The sequence below is a fragment of the Podarcis gaigeae genome (assembly GCF_964106915.1).
Source record: "Podarcis gaigeae genome assembly, chromosome: 4".
NCBI lineage: Eukaryota > Metazoa > Chordata > Lepidosauria > Squamata > Lacertidae > Podarcis > Podarcis gaigeae.
Genome location: NC_139677.1, coordinates 24,290,991 through 24,312,883, shown reverse-complemented (window position 1 = coordinate 24,312,883; position 21,893 = coordinate 24,290,991). Strand labels below are relative to the sequence as shown.

The following is a 21,893-nucleotide window of genomic DNA, read 5'->3' as shown; positions in this document are numbered from 1 at the left end:
GCAATCTCAGATTTCCGCCATGCCTAATGTTGAAGATGTAAGATATTTCTGTATGGGAGTGGAACACCAAGATAAACAAGTTTAACCGAAAGAAATCACTGAAACGCTTTGGGTGGGATCCCCCCAATGAGTCGCATTAGTGCAAGCAAGAGCTTCCATTTGCACAACAAAGATTTACCCCCTCTCCTCCTGTGCCCCTCAAAGCCCCACCCCCCAAATTGCCTTGGGTGTGTGGGTGTGTCAGGAGAACTTCCAATTTGCTCCATATGGCTTGCGCTGGTGTGGTGGTCACCTTAGCACAACACAGAATCCTACTCTTTATTCAGAAACCAGGAATGTGACAGTGATGGCTGGTGTTCATTGGGGCACTGGTAAGGCTGAAGGCATGGAGGCTAACAGTAGGTGGCGCCAGAGCCAATGACAGGCAGATTCAGTTACCTCTACAATGGCAATACTAAGTCCACGGAAGAGGAAGCTGACATCCAGTGCTGTCTACTGGCTGTAAGTAAGAAGGCAGGGCAGGCTGAGGTGCCCCATTCATACAGTCCACTAGAATGTGCTTCTCTTTTTACATGTGAAGGTTGAGCAGAACTAGCCTTCCAGTGATTTCCGAGAGATGACTCTTGATTTACAAGAGTGAAAAGAAAATCAGCCAGACACAGCACTAGTTATGGGAATAAGCTTCCGCTCGAGCTAAATTTAGCTTACTAAGAACAAGTGGAAAGGCTTTCTCCACCCCCTCCAAAGGAGGATGAATAGACAGGTCAGCTCTGTACCTGCCTTGTGCTGGCGGCAGGTAAGGACCTTTCTGTTTTAAGCAGTGTTTGGATTTTTCTTAAGTGGAGTTCAGAATGTTCCACTCGCTGATGTTGAGAGAGGGAGGGGGTCTCTTTTGGGCTCTCTGCCCTTTGTATGGCTTGCCTTCTTTCTTTTATGTTGAGAAGTCTGCCAAGATGGGATTTGCAAACGGCTGCCAATATGGGATCTGTGCCGTTTCTGCTGCCAATCTTTAATTTAGCATATGTACAAAGCTAATTTTTGGACCAGATACCGAAGCTTGGCATCCCCGCAGGCGTCAACCAGGTTATTGTGTTTGCGTCGCAACTGAACCAGATACGATAGATTGATAAATAGATCGATGGATAGACAGACAGACATAGGGAGGTGCTTTTCCTTTCACCATATATATATGTGGTCTAAACAAATGGGTGCCACGTCTTAAATCGCCTTTTTCTTAATCTCTCTCTACTGTATAGTTCAGCCTATCACATTCCCAGTCTGTGTTGCTTGGAGTATGAGCCAGCACAGACAATGAAAAACTCCCAACTCCCTACTGAGAACGTCTTGGAACTGAAATGTGAAAATGTTTCCCTCCGAAAAGGATAGCTTTCCGAAAAGTTTCTTTATAATTTTATTCAAACTATAGAGTTCCAGGTAAGAAGTAAGTCTGTTGGTTTTCTAAAAAGAATTTTTAAAAAGAATTTTAAAGGGTGAAAAGGACACATATTTTCATATACAAAACAGAACTTTTTGAATCTCCACCTTTCACTCCAGCCTTCTAACAGGAGCATTTGTGACCCACAAAGAAGGTTTTGCAAGGAATTCTCTAGAATGTACAGAATTTTACCACTGGCTCTACTGTCCAATCAAAATGCATGTGCTTCTTTCCTAGTTATAGGCTTACAAAGACTCCAGATAGACATTCCACACATTCCTTTCTTCTTGCGGACTCCAGAATTTATAGTAGGAGTGCAAACAAGGCAATGGATAAATGATTATGGACTATGGCTGGATCTCTACATGCAGCTGAATGAGGCAGGAATAAAGTGGCAGAATAGATTGTACCACTTCTGATTTCAGGTGGAGAACTTCACATTTGCGTGTAAAACAAAAAACAAAAACAACTGACCAATCAACCCTCCCTGCAAACAGAAAATCTATACATTAACGAGTGGGGATTAAACCCAGTCTTTTGTTGTGCGCGTTTTCTATTTGCATTGATTTTTATTTTGTTTTTTTGTAGCGGAGAGCAAACCTGCAGACACAAAGTGGTACAGTCCTCAGCACTATGTTACCTCATTTTGAGGATCTCAGGGCCAAAATGTCAAAGAACATGGGGTCCAAATTTTGTGGTCGCTGTCTGACGTGAATTTGGACAGAGGGGGCATTTTCAGGGAGAAACTGGATGAGAGGGGGAAAGAATTGGACTTGCCCTTCCTTACTGCAGCTTCACTGGTGAAAACACCCTCCTCTGCCCTCACATGCTACCCACCTGCTGCTCAGCAAACCCATTGTTGCAGACCTATAATTGTGGCATATACATGTCATGGTAAGACATAAGCCCAGTGAAGGCTGGTCCATTAGGGCAAGTGAGAGTTTGTTTAGACCAGGGGTCAGCAATGTGCAGCACATGGGCCAGATGTGGCCCACGAAGACCGTTTTACCTGAACCGAGCCGCCCGCTTGGCGAGTTCCCCACGCATTGCACTAAACTGGCGCAGTGCGGCGTGGGGTCTTGCTCAGCTCCGCGGGAAATTGCGTCTGCGCACACGCAGATACTGGAAATCATGTCTGCACATATCCAGACGCCGAAAATTGCTTCTGCGCAGGTGCGATTTCCGGCACCTGGGCATGCGCAGTCCGGCCCACGGCAATCTCCGTGGGAATGATCCGGCCCATGGCCGGTAAACCTTGCCGACTCCTAGTTTAGACTCTGGGTGAGAACCTGGAGGCTGCAAGGAAGGAAGTATCAGACGGAAAATGAATTGATACTGGTTTATAAATATTAGTAACTTTGTATTAATGCAACATATTTATATGCAACTGTGTATTTTTGCAATACTTTGTTTAAGTTGTCTGTTGTTGCTTCTGTTTTTTGTATACTGCAGGATTTCCCAAGCTTGAGTACTCTCTCCAGCTGTTTTTGGACTACAGTTCCAATCACCCTTGACCACTGGTCCTGCTAGCTAGGGATGATGGGAGTTGTAGTCCAAAAACAGCTGGAGACCCAAGTTTGGAAAACCCTGGTATACCATATATATAGACACACACACACACACACACACACACACACACTACATTAAGTGGTACAGAAATTAAATAAAATAAATAAATAAAAATCAATTGGTGGTCAGCTGCCTCCTCCTCCTTAGTTTGTGCTGCCCTTACATAACTCAGCAACACGGAGGAGGAGGGCAGAACAATGATTTGTGGGCTCTAGCCCCACAGCCATTTGTTCTGGCTCCCCCTACTGTTGGCCTCCCTGCCTTCTACCCTATCAGTACCAATGGGCGCCAGCCTCCCCTGCATAAACCTTGTAGCCAAGGTTGGTTCTTGGCTCGGTGGCTATGGTTTGTTAAGAGTGAAAGAAATCACAATCACTGGTTCAGACAATATGTGGTAAAGCTCCTCCAGCATGAGATGGGAGGAGTGGGAAGGAAGGAAGTGGGAGTGATTCACTTGTGTATAATAAACCATGGTTTCTTGCTCCAGTGGCGTAGTGTGGGGGGTGCAGGGGGGGCCGGCCGCACCGGGCGCAACATCTGGGGGTTAGGGTTAGGGGGCACAAATCCACGGGTTAGGGGGTGCAAATTACTTGCCTTGCCCCGGGTGCTGACAACCCACGCTACACCACTGTCTTGCTCACAAGTGATGTGTGAACATGGCCAATGCTTAGCTCCACAACAGATACAAAAGCAAATTTAGAGCGCAGTCATTATACCAGCTCCCCCCCCCCCAAATTTTTCTAATTTTTCTGCATGGTTCAGTCTACCTTGGATTTGTTTAATTTTATTATGTGTGATGTTTATTGTTGCATGGAATAATCTCCATGCAAACCTCGCTCCTGACTAAAACAGCAAGATCGTACATCCTCTCTCTCTCTCTCTCTCTCTCTCTCTCTCTCTCTGCTTAACTTTGGCATAAAGAAAAGGGTTGATTAAAAAAAGAAAGTAAAGGCAATTTTATGCACAAAATGTATTAACGATTTTTTTTTTTAATGCTGTGTTGAGAAGAAGCTGGCCTACTCTCTCACAGCAGCAAACAGTGAGCCCCATAATGAGAAAGGATTATCGTTGTGCCTGCTCTTGGAGTCTCGCTCCCCAGGCAGCCCAAAGAATGACTGAGTCATGCAGGTGATGCATTCACTGTAATGAGATGGACAAAACCTCAAAACCCACATCTAGGCTTCTAATAGAACTCCTTGTGTACCCATGCCTCTGGCAAAAGAGAAAGGGGGAGGGAGTAGGGGGAAAGAGCAGTAGCAGGAGATGAAAACAAACCCACCCAGTGTCGGGAAAAACCAAATATATATAATATTTATAAAATGGCCTGCTGTTCGTACACACTGCACAGTCATGCAGAAAACCACAGTTTGATTTCCAATCCGAGCCTCTTGTTCCCTGGGCCGGCAGGGCTTGTGAGAACTATGGAAGCAGCACACTGAGCCAGTCCTTGGGGTAGGAAAGTGCCCCATCTCATTCAACAGCTAGCCCTCTGGCTGATTAGTGAAAAGGACTGAAAAGGACTGACAAGCTCTTAAGGGAGCTGTGTCCGGTTCTTGTTGGCTGGGAGGTTGATGGTCCTGGCACAGACAGCCCCCAAGTCACAGGAGGGGAGGCTTTTCCCAGCTTTCTAAGCCCCGTTCTCAAGGCTCCGTTGTCACTGTCACAACAACCTTTCCCCATCAAGGACCAGTTGGGGCTCCCACAGGAGTCTGGAGATGGCCAGACCCCCGACCGAGAGCCTCCGAGCCTCACACACGGCATCGCCCAACTCTCCAGCACCAAGACCAGGGACAATGGAAGCCCGCTTCTCGATTGGGGTGAAAAACACAAACTTGGGAAGGAAATCCTCATAAGCCAGCAATTCCTTTTGTTTTTGTCTTCCTGGTGACAAATGGCAATTTCAAAACTTCAAGCCTTTAAATCGTGTCACGCAAACAGGCACTTTTGCTTCAGCCCTACAATGTCTCCTGCGGCGGAGGTGGCTCAGAATTTGTAAGAATTTCCTCCCCCTGTAATACTGGTTGAAAACATAGCTATTGCAAAACCACATGTCTCTAGATTTCTCATTTCTCTACAGATGGGGAATCAGCAGCCCTCCCAGAACTTGTTGGACCACATCTCACACCAGTTCCATTCAGAGGGGTGATGGGACTTTTAGTCCAGCAATATCTTGAAGGCCAGGAGATTAGCCACCCTTGCTCTTTGTGAGGGGTGGCTAACCTTTTATGACTCAGAGGAGAACTCACCCTTTGCTCAACTCCGGGGACAGCATACCAGCAGCTGGTCTGCCCCAAGGTGGGTACTGCCTCCTCATATTATCACACACCACACACATACACACACCCTTCTCAGCTGATCCACACAGATCAAATGAAAGCATTTTTGCTCATCTCTCTACTCATCCAGTGATCAATCTGCAGGCTGGGGATGTGGCAATTTGCCTGCCCATCAGGGTGCTGGGTTCCCCTTATCCCAGCATTATGTTTATTTGTTCCTCTTTTTGCTGCAGTTCCCAAGTTCAGTAGGGTCTTAAAGGTAAAGGGACCCTTGACCATTAGGTCCAGTCGTGGCTGACTCTGGGGTTGCGGCGCTCATCTCGCTTTACTGGCCGAGGGAGTACAGCTTCCGGGTCATGTGGCCAGCATGACTAAGCTGCTTCTGGCAAACCGCAGCAGTGCACGGAAACGCTGTTTACCTTCCCACTGGAGCGGTACCTATTTATCTACTTGCACTTTGACGTACTTTCGAACTGCTGGGTTGGTAGGAGCAGGGACCGAGCAACGGGAGCTCACCCAGTTGTGGGGATTCAAACCGCCGACCTCCTGATCGGCAAGTCCTAGGCTCTGTGGTTTAACCCACAGCGCCACCCGCATCCCTCAGTGGGGTCTTAGGAGGCCATAGAATTATGTTTGAGGGCACCCAACAAAGAACACAAAGCGAGAGCAATGCACTGCAGCAATGCATATCGCCCTGCAGAGGTTGAAATCTTTACCTTCCCTTAGTATGGGCCATGTAGGCTGGGGTTGATGGGACTTGTAGTTCAACAATGAATGAGGAGAGGTACTGTGTTGTCTACACCAAGCATGGAGGGAGAGACAGACAGAATTAATGTGTTCACTACAGTTAGTCAGTAAGTAGAGGAACAGCAGTAATAGCCAGGGAATGGTTTATAACCAGCCACAGCCATTTGTATTGCTATACTTTAAGAAACAGGCACATTTCCCATGTGTTAGGTTGGCTGTCTCTATTCACTTACAGATTACTTTGCTTTAGTGTCCAGTTTTGTTTTGTTTTAGAACACAGCTGAAATAGCTGGTTGATCTTACTGCTTACAGAGGAGGCTTGCTTTCTGGTGGCAATAAGGCTTCTTCCACTCACACTGTATTTTGACACTTTGGGTGCAGAAATAAAACCCCAACGACTCTAAGGGCTCTTCTTCTGCATGAGGTATGCTGGGTTTTCCAGCAACATGGCTCAAAGGCAGATCAATCAATAACAAAGCAAATCTAAAACCATGCATGTTTATAACACCTGCTCCCTGCAAAGTAAAACATCTGTGAGGCTTTAATCACTCAAAATGCCACACAATGAAGACAGTGCTTAACGTACTCAATTTCCCATCCCTAAGTTGGAGGAGCCCATTGTGGATTACTTCATGGGGGCTTGTCAGCAATGATCAGGCCGCACAGTTTCATGGTGGGGGGCACATCTGCACTCCAAACTGTGTCCCAGTTGGAGACAGCTTGCTTTGTTGCAAGGACTAAAATCAGCCAAAATGTCTTACTTCCTTAAATATCCCTTCCTTCCTTCCATCCATCCATCCATCCATCCATCCATCCTTCCATCCATCTACACACTGTTACAGAGTGACTGTCATAAATGGTTGTGCATTTAATGAATAGTCCAGTTTGGCAGACAGCCTGCAGCATTTTGAGTTTGACTAGAATTACTTTATCCATGTTTTACATATTTCACTACCTGCTACACCAGAGACACAATGTTGTCTAGAAACAAGGACTCAAGTTTTTTTATTACTTTTTCAGCAGTGCGACACAAATACATTTTGTGACATGGAACAAATTTTTAAAAACTTATTGAATTTTCCATCCTCCTATTTCTGTTAGTGTTAGCCCAGTAATGAGGCAGAATGAAATCACTGTCTCAGGCAGTGGGTGGCAAATTGGCCCTTCCTCAGCTCACCTCATTATTAGCTTTGCCCACCCATCTACCAAGGCAATATAGATTGGGCGGCTGTAACATGCTCTCCATTAATATATTTCTGAAGACCCTCCAGAAACTCTTTGATTGTGGAAACTGAAGTTAGTATGGTTAATGGTGGTGCTCCATAGATACCTCAGCAGACCACAGACCACCATTATTCTCTCAAAAACAGAGTAAGCAAATGTAACTCAACCTATCTTCAGATGTTTCCAAGCTGGCTGGGGCTGATGGGTGTTGAAGTCCACCACAGGCCTCCAAACTTGCCTTAAATTCACTCCACCTGCCCTTGACTTCAGCTGAACAAAAAATGGTTTGATTCAAATCACAGAATCATCACTTCTGCCCCAGGTGAGCGGATTCTCCTGATTCAGAACCAACAAATTCTGTAACTTGTGAAAACTTGTTGTGATTCTAAAGATATCAAAGTGTGGGCAAGAAGCATGGAGTTGCCCTCCCTTCATTTTCCAGAGTGGTCACTTTGAATTAAAAGTAAACTTGCCATTTTTCATCTGCTAACAACCTGAAGTCTCCGTCTGTACTTTTCTAAGGAGGAAAACCCTAGGAGGTTGAAAGTTGGCAGCCTCAAAAGCGTAGCCTGGGAGAACAAGCCAAATCCCAACACCCTGAAATTCACAAATTCTTCTCTGCAAACCAATTATGCCCAAGAACAAACATGTTCATGAGAACCTTTTTTCTTTTCTCGCATGTACATCATAACCGGAGTGACATAATTCTTAGATGCCTTTCTTTTGGGTTGCTCAACCGCCGCAACAAGCAACGGAGCAAATTTCAAAATAAACCCTACTTTTCCTAGTGATGTTGACAATTTCAGTCAAGCATACCTTAATGAAATTAGAGATGCAGAAAATATTTTTTGACAAGAGTCTATGAACAAAACAGCCAGAAGTGACTCCAGTTCTGTGAGAAAAGCTCACGCCGAGTGAGTGCGAAAGAGAGAGAGAAACTGGGGAGAAATGTTGATAATTGGATGGTATGGTTTTGGCAGGAAGAGGCGTGCTTTATTAACCGTCCACACTAGAAACATAACTTTCCAACTATTAACAGTTTTTACTTGCCAAGAGAAAATTATCAGTTCTGATTAAAATATAGTTCCCTCTACCTACAATTAATGACTACATAGTCTTATATAAGCAAATGAGTATTCCTTCATATCTACACGTTAAGGCACAGCATGAAAGGCAAGTGCAGAGCAGCAAAGGGAAAAACCAAATCAAAACTTCTTAAAAGTATCACTGGTGTGCATATAAAGGATACCAAAACAAATAGGGGGAAATCTTATATAATTGAACCGTTTGTAAAGCTAACCAGACACATTTACACAGAAATCCATTGGTTTCCGTGCCACATAGCCTATCATATTGCTCTCTTTACAAAGAAACAACATTTTTAGAGTCAATTCTAAGAAAAGGCTTAGTTTCACACCCTTTGCCTTTGATGATTTCTTGTTAGATGACACCAAAGTTGCAAAGGCAGTGTCCATATTTGTTTTGATAGCTTCAAATAAAAGGCAGAAGCTTAAAGAAGTTGGTGTGAGGGAAGAGAAAGCATATGAAAACGGTAAAAAATTAAATATCATAAATGGCAAAATTATATATCTAAACGTGGAGAAATAAAGGTTTTGAGATACGTTTTAAACCCAGCTGAGTGTACTCTGGCACATTCTATCTTCTGTGCTATTGTTTTATATTTTTGTCATGGTTTATGAGGTTGCTTTTGTGCTGGTGTTTCCACAGATGACGTGACACAGGGGTATGAATAACTGATTTCCGTAAAAACATCCTCCCACACTTACTTGGGAGTAAGTTCATTTGGATTCAGTAAGGCATACTTCTGAGTAAACATGCCTACGAGTGGGGTGCACAACAGATGTCTTGGCTGCTACTGATAATTCAGTTGTGGCTTTTGTCATTGAAAAATGCAATTTTGCATTGTCTTGAGCATTAGAATTTAAGAAGACATAGAAGAGTCCTGCAGGATCAAACTAAAGACCAGTAGTGATTAAGTGGGGCCACTTAACTGACCTCCTGGTGTTGCTGTGGCTGCATCTCACTGACCGCTCCTTCCAAAGGCCTGTCTGTTCCAGCATTCAATGGCCAACCTATACGAAACTCACAAGCACAACATGAGAGCAACAGCCCTTTCCTGTTGTGCCCCAGTGAGTGCTATTAAGAGGCAATGCTTATTTATAATCTTATGTTTATATATCCCCAGTTCTCTTCCATCATGAAATCCTCAGCAACCCGTTTGGTCACTTTTTGCAGCAGATCACCTCTCTGAGGCTCTTCTAAAGTCATGGCTGTGGCAAAAAGACTTTTTTCAAATACTGTATACCCTTTGCTGGTATCAATCAGAATTATACAGCTGTATTAGGTGGCAATGGATTATGAGTTGCAATTTAAAGCATTAACTAGTGTTAAAGTAATTTAAAGCATTAACTAGAGTTATTCAGCATATTCCTCACTTAGACAAATTAATGAACTTTAATTGGTTCTGGATTGTCCTTTTCAGAACTACCATTTTCTAACGCTGCAATAATAACAACAACAACAACAACAACAACAACAACAACAACAACAACAATTCCTTCCAGTAGCACCTTAAAGACCAACTAAGTCAGTTCTTGGTATGAGCTTTCGTGTGCATGCACACTTCTTCATGCACTATCTGAAGAAGTGTGCATGCACACGAAAGCTCATACCAAGAACTGACTTAGTTGGTCTTTAAGGTGCTACTGGAAGGAATTTTTTTTGTTTTGACTATGGCAGACCAACACGGCTACCTATCTGTAATAATAATAATAATAATAATAAATAATAATAATAATTCCTCGATCAATCCATTCTTGCCAAAATCTTTGCCACGTTCACAAAGGCTGAGATTACTGACTCCGAGCATTGGAAAAATATCCCAAATTAAGAAATGAACCTGAGATTACAGAAGGCAGATTAAATGGGATTAAGATCTCAACTCCTATCTCTCTTTAAAATTCCTTTGCCAAGGAAGGGGATTCTGTGGGATAAATTACATGGCTTATTATGCTGAAATGTAAATCTTATTAAATACACTTCAGTACTGTGGCACAGGGCCTTAGAAACTTAACTGGCAAAGTGGTTAAGTGGGTGGAATGACTAAGATTAGCACAGACCCATTTTCCCCTTAATGAAGTGGAACCATATCCTCAGAACGAAATAATCCCCTTCAAGAGAACATTTTCTTTTAATTTGCAAATCTTGCTGATTTTATTATATATACTGTTTCAAACTAGACAGGAGCTTAGAACCCAAGAATGTTCTTGCCAGCAAATGTCCCCATTCATTACCTTCAGAACTGAATGTCCCACACAATAAGCAGCAAAAAGGAAGAAATAGAATTATAATATAAAGACCACTTGGGAGGCAGGAGACAGAAGGAAAAAACAAAAGTGGCTATGGAAAAAGTAAGTAGGAATTATGCATAGGAGGTTACAAAACCCTCACCCAAATTTCTATAATTTGCACAAGTCTGCATTATCATGTTGTAGTGTGATCCTTTTTTGCTAACACAGCTTGATTTACTAAAGCCTTTCTAGATAAGGCCCTCATGACTGGAATATCATTGAGCTTTTGGGTAATGGCAGAAGAAGAGCTATGTCTTTTATCTGTTTTTGTGCTGGGTTATTCTTTAGATATGCTATGTGTGCATTTCACATTCTGTTTATGAGTTGCTCTTATCTCCACTGATGTTAACCCACACCCTGCAACCTTAAGGTAAAGAACATGATATGAATCCCAATAAAAAAAGTAAAATAATACTAAGAGAAGATTGAATTTTCATGAGGTTCATTTTTCATTTTGAAAATCTAAAAAGCAGTATTATATTGATAAATTCTTTTTCCCCCCCTTGCAAGATGCCTGTCTTCCATTTTGTATGTTGTGGTTCTGAAGTGAAACTACATTTCAGATTTGAAATCAATATATTTTCAGTGATTTTCAGTGTAAGTTTTTTTACCAACCTTTCCCATAGCTATTCAGGCTCTTATTTGGCTACTCATTAATTCCCAAGAGTTCTGTATGAGAGGACATACTATGGTATTTCTTGCTGTGTATCTGATGTTCAGTGCATGACTACTAAGTTTTCCATGTAGCTTTTATTATTATATTATTATTATTGGCTTGTTCCTCCTTGGCCTGAAGCAAAAATTTCCCTTCCCTCCCTCTAGCCGACTTCTGTCAGTTTAGTTTATTATATTAATATATTGCTTCAAACATCCAGAGGTACCCCAAAGTGATTTTACAATATTCAATATTCAAATAAAAGATACACATGAAATTCAATAAAATTGGGAATTGGAACAATCAGAATTAGAACTGTGGGTATTGGTTGTAAATCTAAATTGAATTAATTCTTCACTTTCCTTGCATTATAATATTTTGCTAGAACATTAGCAGTGGCAAAGTTTTTATCGGTGGTTGCAATAACAAATGATCCTTATATTCTAAACAAAATGCTTGTTTAACCTGGAGGTAGGCTGTATGAATTGTGTATTGCTTTGTAATGATTTGTTGGGTCTCTGGACCGTAATAAAGATTGTTGTTGTTATTATAATATTTTAAAGAATATTTATTTATTTCAATAGTTTATATACCACTTAATAACTACCATATTTCTCTAAGCGGTGTACCATAAGGATACAGCTTACAACTTTTAAGTCACTTAAAATAAGATATAAAAAAAGAACTCACTGGAAGGGAAAGTGAGGCAGAGAGAAGAAAACATCATCAACATCAACAACAGCTGATACCCAAGTGCCTAGCAATATTGGGTGCTTCAGAAACAATAATTTCGTGTTCTTGCTAGGTAGAAAAAGCAAGCCTGCTATGGTGGCGGCTTCTTGGCCAGGAGCAGAGGGCAATGGAATGCTGAAGGAAGCCCTCCAGAGCCTCGGTTGGTTATCAAAACCACTGACCACTACAGACCCAAGGAAGCCTTTCTACATGCGGTGCCTCATTAAGAGGCTAATTTGTGAACCTGCCGAGAGAGATGTTCCCTATCTGTTTTCTAAGCTAATGTTTCTCCATTATTACTGGGAGGAATGAGTTATTTCCAAATGACAGCAAACCACTGACAGCCTGATAATGTCTTCTAGGGACCTCAAGGGAGCATTTAGTAGCCGTGTCCCTCAAGCTAAATCACAAGATCTTAATAAAGGTTTGGGCATGTTCCTAAAAGGCGGCAAGTTTTCCCTGTAGGGAGATCAGATGCTCTTAACATCTCATAATTTTATGCCCTAAATTATTACACCACAGTAACCTCAGGAAGTTACACATTAATTGCAAAATTAGCGTTCAAGTTTTGCATGCTAATTAGCAGTAGCAGTCTATTTTCTTTATAGTCAGTATGTTATGGCCTGCCTTATCAAAGACTCAGTATTCACTGCTATTTTTCCCCGGGTATTTCCAAGCTGTACATTTTTGTATTTACCCGATTGTATGTCCTTTCCCCACAACTTTTGGGGAGAATAACTAAAAATTGCATAACCATTATGTTTTTTTGTTCACATTAAAAAAACAACAACAACCCAACCTATTAATCCATATATACTCCCTAAATATTAAGCTAGCTGTCATTTTTTATAATAATATTGTTTCCAAGGATTTAAAAATCTCACTTGTTAGCCATAAAACAGATTTCTGCTAACAGCTATAAAATCTAATTTAAAGCCTTCTGGCATTAGCTAAATAGCTGAAGCAAATTTCTATCTAGCTATGCTGAACATCTTGTTACTGTTGTAAATATATAAAATTCCCTTTGAAGTGATAAAGGTTCAGTAGGATAAATGGGGTCTCTGGAGTCCAATCATTGTAACATCTCTGAGGCCTAACAAATGTTGTTTACATATTTCAAGGATTATGTTTCAAGTTTAAATAAACAGATTAACCCATGTTTACACGCATTAATTTACCCTTTTATATTATAAAAATGTAAATTTAATTGAGCTGTATTTTCAGGATGTAACAAATGGCTTTACGTTTTCTTTCCCCTAGAGGAATGAACTGCATTAAGTCGGATGATCCAGTTAAAATAAGGGGCTTGCCAGATCCCATAATCAGCTCCTGATCACAGGATTCAGAAAGATCGCATCCTGCCAGATTGTCTAGCACATGCCTGTTCCTCCCCAGCCCTGGAAACACAGCCCAGTCCCCCAGGGAGAACAATGGGATTTCTGAATAGTCAATAGGATTTGATAGGACTCAAATCCCCAGTCATGGCTGAGACATGGCAGGTCCTACCATTAAGCACAATGACGCAGCTGCCTCAGGCAGCAGATATTTTGGGGAAGCAGCAGCAAAATGTTGGGGGATAGTGTTGTGCACACCACATGGCCTGCCCTATATCCCCATAAGTCAGACTACTGCTGTCAGTTACAGATAGGTAGCCGTTTTGGTCTGCCAGTAGTTGGTTGGCCAGTAGCACCTTAAAGACCAACTAAGTTAGTTCTTGGTAAGAGCTTTCGTGTGCATGCACACTTCTTCAGATACACTGAAACAGAAGTTACCAGACCCTTCTATATAGTGAGAAGGTGGGGAGGGGTATTACTCAGAAGGGTGGTGGGAATGGGTGATTGGCAGATAGCTGTGATGAGCCTGTTGACGACTCTTAACAACTGCAATAGGTCTTATAGGAAAAAGCACTGCTCTCAGTGGAAGACACTGACCCATCATCAGATTCAGTTGTCATTCTGGTCAGATTTTGTACCTGGAACGGGACGAGGTGCCATCTCGACTTTCCGCTCGGGCAGCAAAATGTCTTGAGTCAGCCTTGACTCTTAAAAGTAGGAGTAAGCTGCAGTAGCATCTCCTAACTTGGGAGGTGGCTGTCACTGCCATCGCCATAACGTCTGCTTCATTTGTAAGTTCCTGGCAAGTTGTGACTGAGGCTCTGGGTGCATGCTGGCCCCTGGCCAATGCTTGGTGTCCATTTGAGCATGTGAAGGGGTCTGCAGCTAGCCCTCTACATTTGGAGCCCAAAGGGTGCGCCATGCTTGATTTTTTGCATCAATCTTGTTCATTAAATAGACCCTCCGAGGCTCCAAACATGGCCCAGTGTCAGCACGCAACAGCCTAGGCAGGTTGCAGGGCCCCAGCAGCTCAGTAGGCCCCACTCCTGTGCAAAGACCTTTCCTGGATGCATTCCCACTTTACCTCCCTATTCTAACCAGAGAAATGTTGGCATTATGGAGTTATGAGATCCCCGAGCCAAGGAGTAACTATTCAACCTTTAGAAGACATCTGAAGGCAGCCCTGTATAGGGAAGTGTTTAAAAACATCTTTAATATTTTATTGTGCTTTTATTGGAAGCCGCCCAGACTGGCTGGGGCAACCCAGTCAGATGGTTGGGGCATAAATAAAAAAACATATAATTATTATGGAATAGGATGTCCCTATTTTCATTGGAGAAATGTTGGGGGTATGCATTCGATCCTCCAAATGGTCATTCAAAATTACGCTTGGAAAATACTTTTAAGTATAAACAGTTTTTCTAGCTAAGGCATCGATGAGCACGTAACAATACTATTTTTATGTGAGTAAGTGCTGCTTTCTCTGCTCTGAAGCTCCCAGTCTCCCTTTCCTTCATGATGGCTTCCAAAAAATAATCGTTGTTAGAGGACTAGCTTGATCACAGCAAAAAAATAAATAAATCAGAACTGTAGAGCACTTCTGTGTATTAGAACCACAAACTACAGGAACCACAAATAATAATAGAAGTAGTGACAGTGACTCACACATACCTTCATTGGACCTTAGATTATGTGTTACAAAATAATTCAAACTGACTCAACAGTTCAAAGGAACTACACAGGTTAAAGCATAAAGGACCAGGGATTGCAAATCAGGAACCAGCAGCTCATTCTCAGCACCACAAGAAACGATGGCGGGTTGCTAGAGGATGGCGTCTGTACATTGCTGTTTTTCAGCAGATCCACCATGGATGGCACAGAAGAATGCCAAAACCAGCTCTGGAAGCAGTGCCAAGTAACATTTGGAACCAATAGGGTTCCGCCTGTTCTTATAAAGCTGCTGACTTTGGCCTGGATCCTCAATCTCTGCAACGGATTCTCGAGTCCAGACAAAGCTGATCGGCAGCATACCCCTGCTTCTTTATTCCAAACTAACAGCCCAGTTAAAATAGTGGTGGAGAATCCTCATTATTTCCTGCTTCCACGCTGCAGATGGAAAGCTACAACCGAGAAAGGGAAATTATAGAAGATCGCAATGTTAGTTCAGTTATCGTGGGGAAACTTTGGACAAGCCACAGCCTCTAACTCCCAGAGCTCAAAAGACCAAGACCAACACTACATGACTACAGAATTCTTCCTGTTTGTGCCATAGCGGAAAGGCCAATGATAGAACGCTAAGAAACAGCAGGCAGGCAGATCTGGGTTGGCTAGCACCCCTGCTGAACCCAACATGTCACTTCAAAGATCTATCTAGGGAACTAACAGAACACAATTTTTAAGGGATATCCTAAACTCAAGTATTACATCTAGTTCAAAGGCAAGAGTTTTGCTGCGGCAGAAATCATTGCAATTAACTGTTTTATTGAAGGGTGTTTTGTGGCAACACAAAAACAGTCTTAATATAAATTAGTATTAAAAGTAATGTACTACAGTGGGGATCTTGAGTAATTAATTATGTGACTGCATTATCACAAAGTATATCCAGCCTTCAAGAAGTCAAAAAATAGATCTTGATGCAGTCAAGCCTCTTTTTAGGTGCAAACACAGAAAACAGTAGGGTTCTGCTTATCCTTTCACAAAGGGTGAAAAGTACTATTCAGATTCCATGGCTAGGCTGGCCACTCTGTTTGCAATAAACAGGAAGACAGTTGAGTAATTTCCCCAAATAGCATTTGGAGACAAAAGAAATGGTTGGCAGCCTTCATATATTTCCGAGATATAGCATTGACAGCAACATTGACAACAACAACAACTAGGACTGATGGAAGGCATGCATGAGCTTTGCCAGCCTCATATGCAGAGAGTAAGGTGGGCTAAAAATGATAGTGCTTGTTTTAATGGTATCTAGAGATGCTTGATAAGTGCATCCCCCTATACCTGCATAAAACATTCTCTTGGACCAATGTGCAGATTGGAACTTAGGTATCCAACCGATTTTGTACTTCTGCTGCAATGCAATTTTTGGCAGTTTTACAGCACCAAACCATGTATTTTAAATATAAACTATGAGAGGAAATGTATATCTCAATATAAATGGAGACTTCTTCTTTTTTTCAAGTAGCTTAATGCAGAATCAGAAAGCACTGGAACGTATGTGCAAAAAATGCAAAAGCCAGAAATAGACAGATTAATCTAACCCTAGTAGGAACAGCAGTAAGCATACAGTATATAAAGAATGTATGATGAAAACATGGTTATATTTAACTGTGGATGTTATTTTAAATCATGGAGATTAAAAAAAATAAATCTGTTATTAATACATATTTCTTATTAATAACAATAGTAGTAGTAAGAAGGATGCAATTTAGACATTTTTAATTGTGCTGCTTTACATTACTTTTTATTTTGAAAAGTGTTTCCCTTCCCTTCAACCACTGGTCCATTGTCTGCACTGACTGACAGCAGTTCTCCAGATGTTCAGCTAGGCAGCTTTTCTAGGTCTATCTGGAAATGCCAGGAATTGAACGCAGGACCATTTGTATGAGAAGCATGTGTGCAAAGTTGTCAGGCATAATTGGTGGGCCCCCATTTATTGTGTAGAGTCATGAGCTACCTAGTCTATGTTTCAAAGGAAAGGTCTAAGCATTGCTCTAAAACACGATAATATAAGAATGCCTTCCATTTTATTTGTATAACCATACAAAATTTTCTGTAAATGTGTACCAAGCCTTTCTCCCTGCCACTGCATTCTAGAAATTATCTCCATTGTGTCTCAGTGAAAGTCAGTTTGGATATTTCTGAACCTCCAGGGAAGTGCCAACTAAAAGAAGAAAAATGTCTGTAACAGAAATAAAGTTTTTTTGTTTTTTAAAAAATAATCAAGCCCCCCTCCCCCAATTTAACTCGTTAAAAAAATTGCTGATATTCTGACCTTCTCCCCAAATTCTTTCAAGAGGAAGATGCTGAGTAAAACAATGGGAACAAAAAACCCATTTATTGTCAAAAAAACAAACATTTATTGTCAGCATTACCAATCAGGAATGGCGGGCTTTCTAAGGCCATTAATAAGGTCATGAAAACACTTTATCACCTATGTGAAAACATATATTCAACAGAACTCTTCATGGATCAAAAAAAGCGTTGCACTGTTTGCCGATATAGTTCACTTTGCTGAGACTTCGATTCCCCAAATCGGATTGAAGAAATTTCCCCAAGCTGCTTTTAATAATAGCAAGAGACCTGGGAATGTCCTGCTCCCATTCTAATTTTCTATTTCGTTCGGAGCGTTGTTACCGCACCATGTGTCTGTGTAGGTTTAATCATTCTCTATCTTCTGCTCAGCTAGCTTTCTCCCCGTAGAAAGGTACAATTAGCTGCTGCACTAATTTATAATAAATAAAACAAAGATCTTGGTTTGTTTTTTTAAAAAACCCCTCCAGTTATCAGTGACTCTCGTTGTGAAGTGCTCGTTGAAATTCTCACTATGGGCCCAGAGAAATACCTGATGCATTGACAAATCCCAACCATTTGGCTTTGTTATAAACAGATTATCATCACATAATACAGGAAAACGGTCGGCTTTAATTGAGGTAGCCAGAGATTTACAAAGCCCACCGCAGCTTTTTCCTATTGATGCTGATAAAGCTCGGAATGAGCTTGCCTGCATTTTCTCTTACATATATCACAACTGACCCAGTTTATGATTTTATCTCATGCCTGCTATACGCATTCCCCTTCATGAGCCAGGGATAAGAAATGAGACATTGGAGGACTCCACATTAAGATAGTGGGTGGTGTAAGGCAGAGATGGGGAGCCTTTGGACCTCCAGATGCTGCTGCATTCTGACTTCAATCAGCCTTGCCCAACAAGGCCAATGGTCTGGGATAATAGGAGCTGAGGGCATCAGGTTCTCCATCCTTGGTGTGGCTCTACTTACAGCCGCCGAGTGGCTCTAGTAGGGGTAGTCAAGATGGTCCCTTGCAGAAGTTGCTGGACAACAATTCCCATCATCCAGGACTATTGGCCCTGCTGGCTGGGGCTGATGGAAGTGGTTATTCAGCAACATCTAGAAGGCACCATATTGGCTTCCCCAGCGCTAGTGGTTTACCTGATTGTCATAACATGCATTGGAAGAACAGAGCCAGTTTTTCATTTCTGGAACAGAGGGTAATAGTCAGCTAGATTTTACTCAGAGTAGGCCTTTTGAAATGAATGGTCCTAACTTCCTCACGTGTATTAATTCCAATGGGACTACTGTGAATAAAATCTACAAACAAGTAAAGGCTTTAAATCAGGGTTTCCCAAACTTGGGTCTTGTTCGGGACTGTTTTGGGACTACAATTCCCATCATCCTTGACCACCGGTCCTGCCAGCTAGGGTTGATGGGAGTTTAAACGGACAACAAGAACATAATGATTTTATTGAGATTTGGTACTCATTTATTTGCCTTTGACAAAAGGGTTCTTGCATTTTTTATTTGGGAGCCAAGGGGGAAGAGGGATATTACTTTGGCTTTTGCAATCATTGTTATTTATTGTCTTGTAATAAAATAATAATAATAACTTGCAAGAGAAAGACAGCAAAGCACACTTAGCTGAATGCCACCCATTATCTGGAAGTAGCAAGCAAGCCCCAAATGTCGGCAAAATTCTGCTGGTTGGTTGGGTTTCCTAACAGGTTGACAGGTGTGGTTCTAAAAAACTTGTCCTTGCTTAATGGGCTGCCACCTGTCCTTCCCTATACAGTGGTAACTTGGGTTAAGAACTTAATTCGTTCTGGAGGTCCGTTGTTAACCTGAAACTGCTCTTAACCTGAGGTACCACTTTAGCTAATGGGGGCTCCCACTGCCGCCGCACGATTTCTGTTCTCATCCTGAAGCAAAGTTCTTAACCTGAGGTACTATTTCTGGGTTAGCGGAGTCAGTAACCTGAAGCATCTGTAACCCAAGGTACCACTGTAGCCCACACACCTGACTGCACGTATTATTATTAATTAAATTTGTATACAGCCCTTCATCTGAAGATCACAGTGTGGGTCAAACATAAAAATTCACAAAGAGGACACAAAATACATCATAAAACAGAAACAAACCAATAAGCTCCCTCCCACAAACAAATGTTAAAGGTCATAGAATGTTTATCAACCAAAGTCCTGGCCATAGAGAAATGTTTTCGCCTGGCGCCTAAAGATATGTGATGAAAACACCAGGCGAGCCTCCCTGGGGAGAGCGTTCCACAAATGGCGAGTCACCTCAGAAAAGGCTTGTTCTGATGTTGTCACCCTCTGGAGGCACACAAAGAAGGGCCTCAGATGGTGATTGCAGGGTCTGGGTCAGTTCCTATGGGGAGATACACTCCCAGAGATAATAACTATTTAAAAGGTAATTTGCTTTATTAAATGTGATAACTCTGTACTTGGAGCTTGCTGGGCTCATCTGTCTAAGGACCATAATGCCACAGTGCTGAGTTTTTACTCCCTAGGCCCAATGAGAAGCAACCAGCAATTCATTTAGCACCAAAGTAAGGATTCGGGCAGAAATATTGCCGTGTTGACCTTATCTAGGAGCTGTAAAGAATCCTTTCTGCTGCTTTAAAGGATTGAAGTGTTAACAATAGAAGACGATGCTGCCCTAGAAAGCATTCTAATAAGAGCAACAGTTTGATCCCTAAAGGAACGAACAATGAAGCCTCTATTCAATCCACTCTGGAAGAAGAAAGAAAGGATGACATACGGAAATGGACACACTCTGGAACAGGAAAAAAGGCTATTTTCACTCGGGAAAAGAGAGAGTTGGGAGAGAAATAAGCATACTAAAAATCCACTGCTCCACATATCTGGGTTTATATTCCTGCAGCAAAAGAAACCACCAATTCAAAATTAGCGTCTTAGCAGTATGATGGCTATTTAAAAACGACGACAACAATTTGCTGCTATCCCAGTTGGTGCATGTGTCTTAGACAAACCCCAGGCTTGACTTTGCTGTCACTCCTCATGTGGGCATTCTCTGATAGTCTGAACCAGGGTCAAGATCACAAAAAAAAAAAACCACAAGAGAGGGGGTCATAATGAGCCTTTGCCTGCATTTAAGCATTTCTGAAGATCAGCAGCGATATGAGCACATGCCAATGTGCAACTGATCTGCGAGATCTGCATTGATATGCTCCTGTACAACAGCCTTCCAAGTACTGCTTGCAATTGGAAACAGAGCTGACAGCACCAGGATATAAATTTGTGTGAAATGGCTTGATTTCTATGCACCGCTATATCGCGTGATATAATAATCCCATGTAACATGATGGAGAATGTATTGCTTACCTTCCTATTTATAGCAACACCATCTTCACAATCCAGCACAGCACAATCCACATTGACAGATGAGATTTTCCGTATCTTCCTCTCGTCGTCAGCTGGCACGTAGAGAACAGCCCTTCGGGGTATGTAGCTACGAGACGGTGTCAGGCAATAACCAAGCTTAGGAGCAGGAAAAGGCAGAAAAGGACTCCTTCTGTAAAAAAAAGATGAGCTCTCTATTAATCTCAGGCTGTACTTCTTAAACGCTTTCAAGAAGTTCCACTGCCACTTTAATTATTGACAAGAACGGCTTACTTTGTTAACATCTGCATGCCGCCTTAACTCCAAGGGTAAGTAAAGGTAAAGGGACCCCTGTCCATTAGGTCCAGTTGTGACCGACTCTGGGGTTGCGGCGCTCATCTCGCTTTATTGGCCGAGGGAGCCGGTGTACAGCTTCCAGGTCATGTGGCCAGCATGACTAAGCTGCTTCTGGCGAACCAGAGCAGTGCACGGAAACACCGTTTACCTTCCCGCTGGAGCGGTATCTATTTATCTACTTGCACTTTGACATGCTTTCGAACTGCTAGGTGGGCAGGAGCAGGGACCGAGCAACGGGAGCTCAGCCCGTCGCGGGGATTCGAACCGCCGACCTTCCGATCGGCAAGTCCTAGGCTCTGTGGTTTAACCCACAGCGCCACCCATGTCCCTTAACTCCAAGGGTAGGTAGGGGTATCCAAAAGGTAAATCCCCAGGTGATGTGATGTAGATCAGCAAACATTTCTGACTCCCAGTTGATTAACCATGGTAACAAAAAAATACATGCACTTTATATCACCTTGTTGAAATCAAGAAATCGGGGTTGGAGGCAAGGATGACAAGGAATAATTTGTGTGTGTGGAAGGACGCTCAGTTCAGTTCTGGTAATCAAAACAAAGTCCTGGATTCAGAATCGTATCACGCTAAGCATATCTCATACAGCACTTCGTCAAACAGCACATAGTTAAGTTATGGAAGTCACCTACAGAGAATGCAGTGATGACCACCAACTTTGATGGCTAGTGTAAGCTCTCATGACGTTGATGTCACTGTGTCACGGAAGGTCCATAGCTCAGTGGCAGAGGGCCTGCCTTGCATACACAAGGTCCCTGGTTCAACTCTTGACACCTCCAGTCAAGGCCAGTGCTGAAGAACGGCTGCGA

The 21,893-nt window shown here is 42.3% G+C and overlaps 1 protein-coding gene across 4 annotated transcripts in view; it reads right to left on the bottom strand.

Moving 5' to 3' along the window:
- Positions 1-21,893, bottom strand: part of CLYBL (citramalyl-CoA lyase) — a 187,056-nt gene that overhangs the window by 55,297 nt on the left and 109,866 nt on the right. For 2 of the 4 annotated variants that reach the window (XM_083735339.1, XM_083735341.1), the window contains exon 2: positions 20,719-20,908. In XM_083735339.1, coding sequence (XP_083591465.1) covers positions 20,719-20,908 — 190 coding nt within the window. The remainder of the gene's footprint in view (positions 1-20,718; positions 20,909-21,893) is intronic. The other 2 variants (XM_083735340.1, XM_083735338.1) reach the window with 1 other exon arrangement.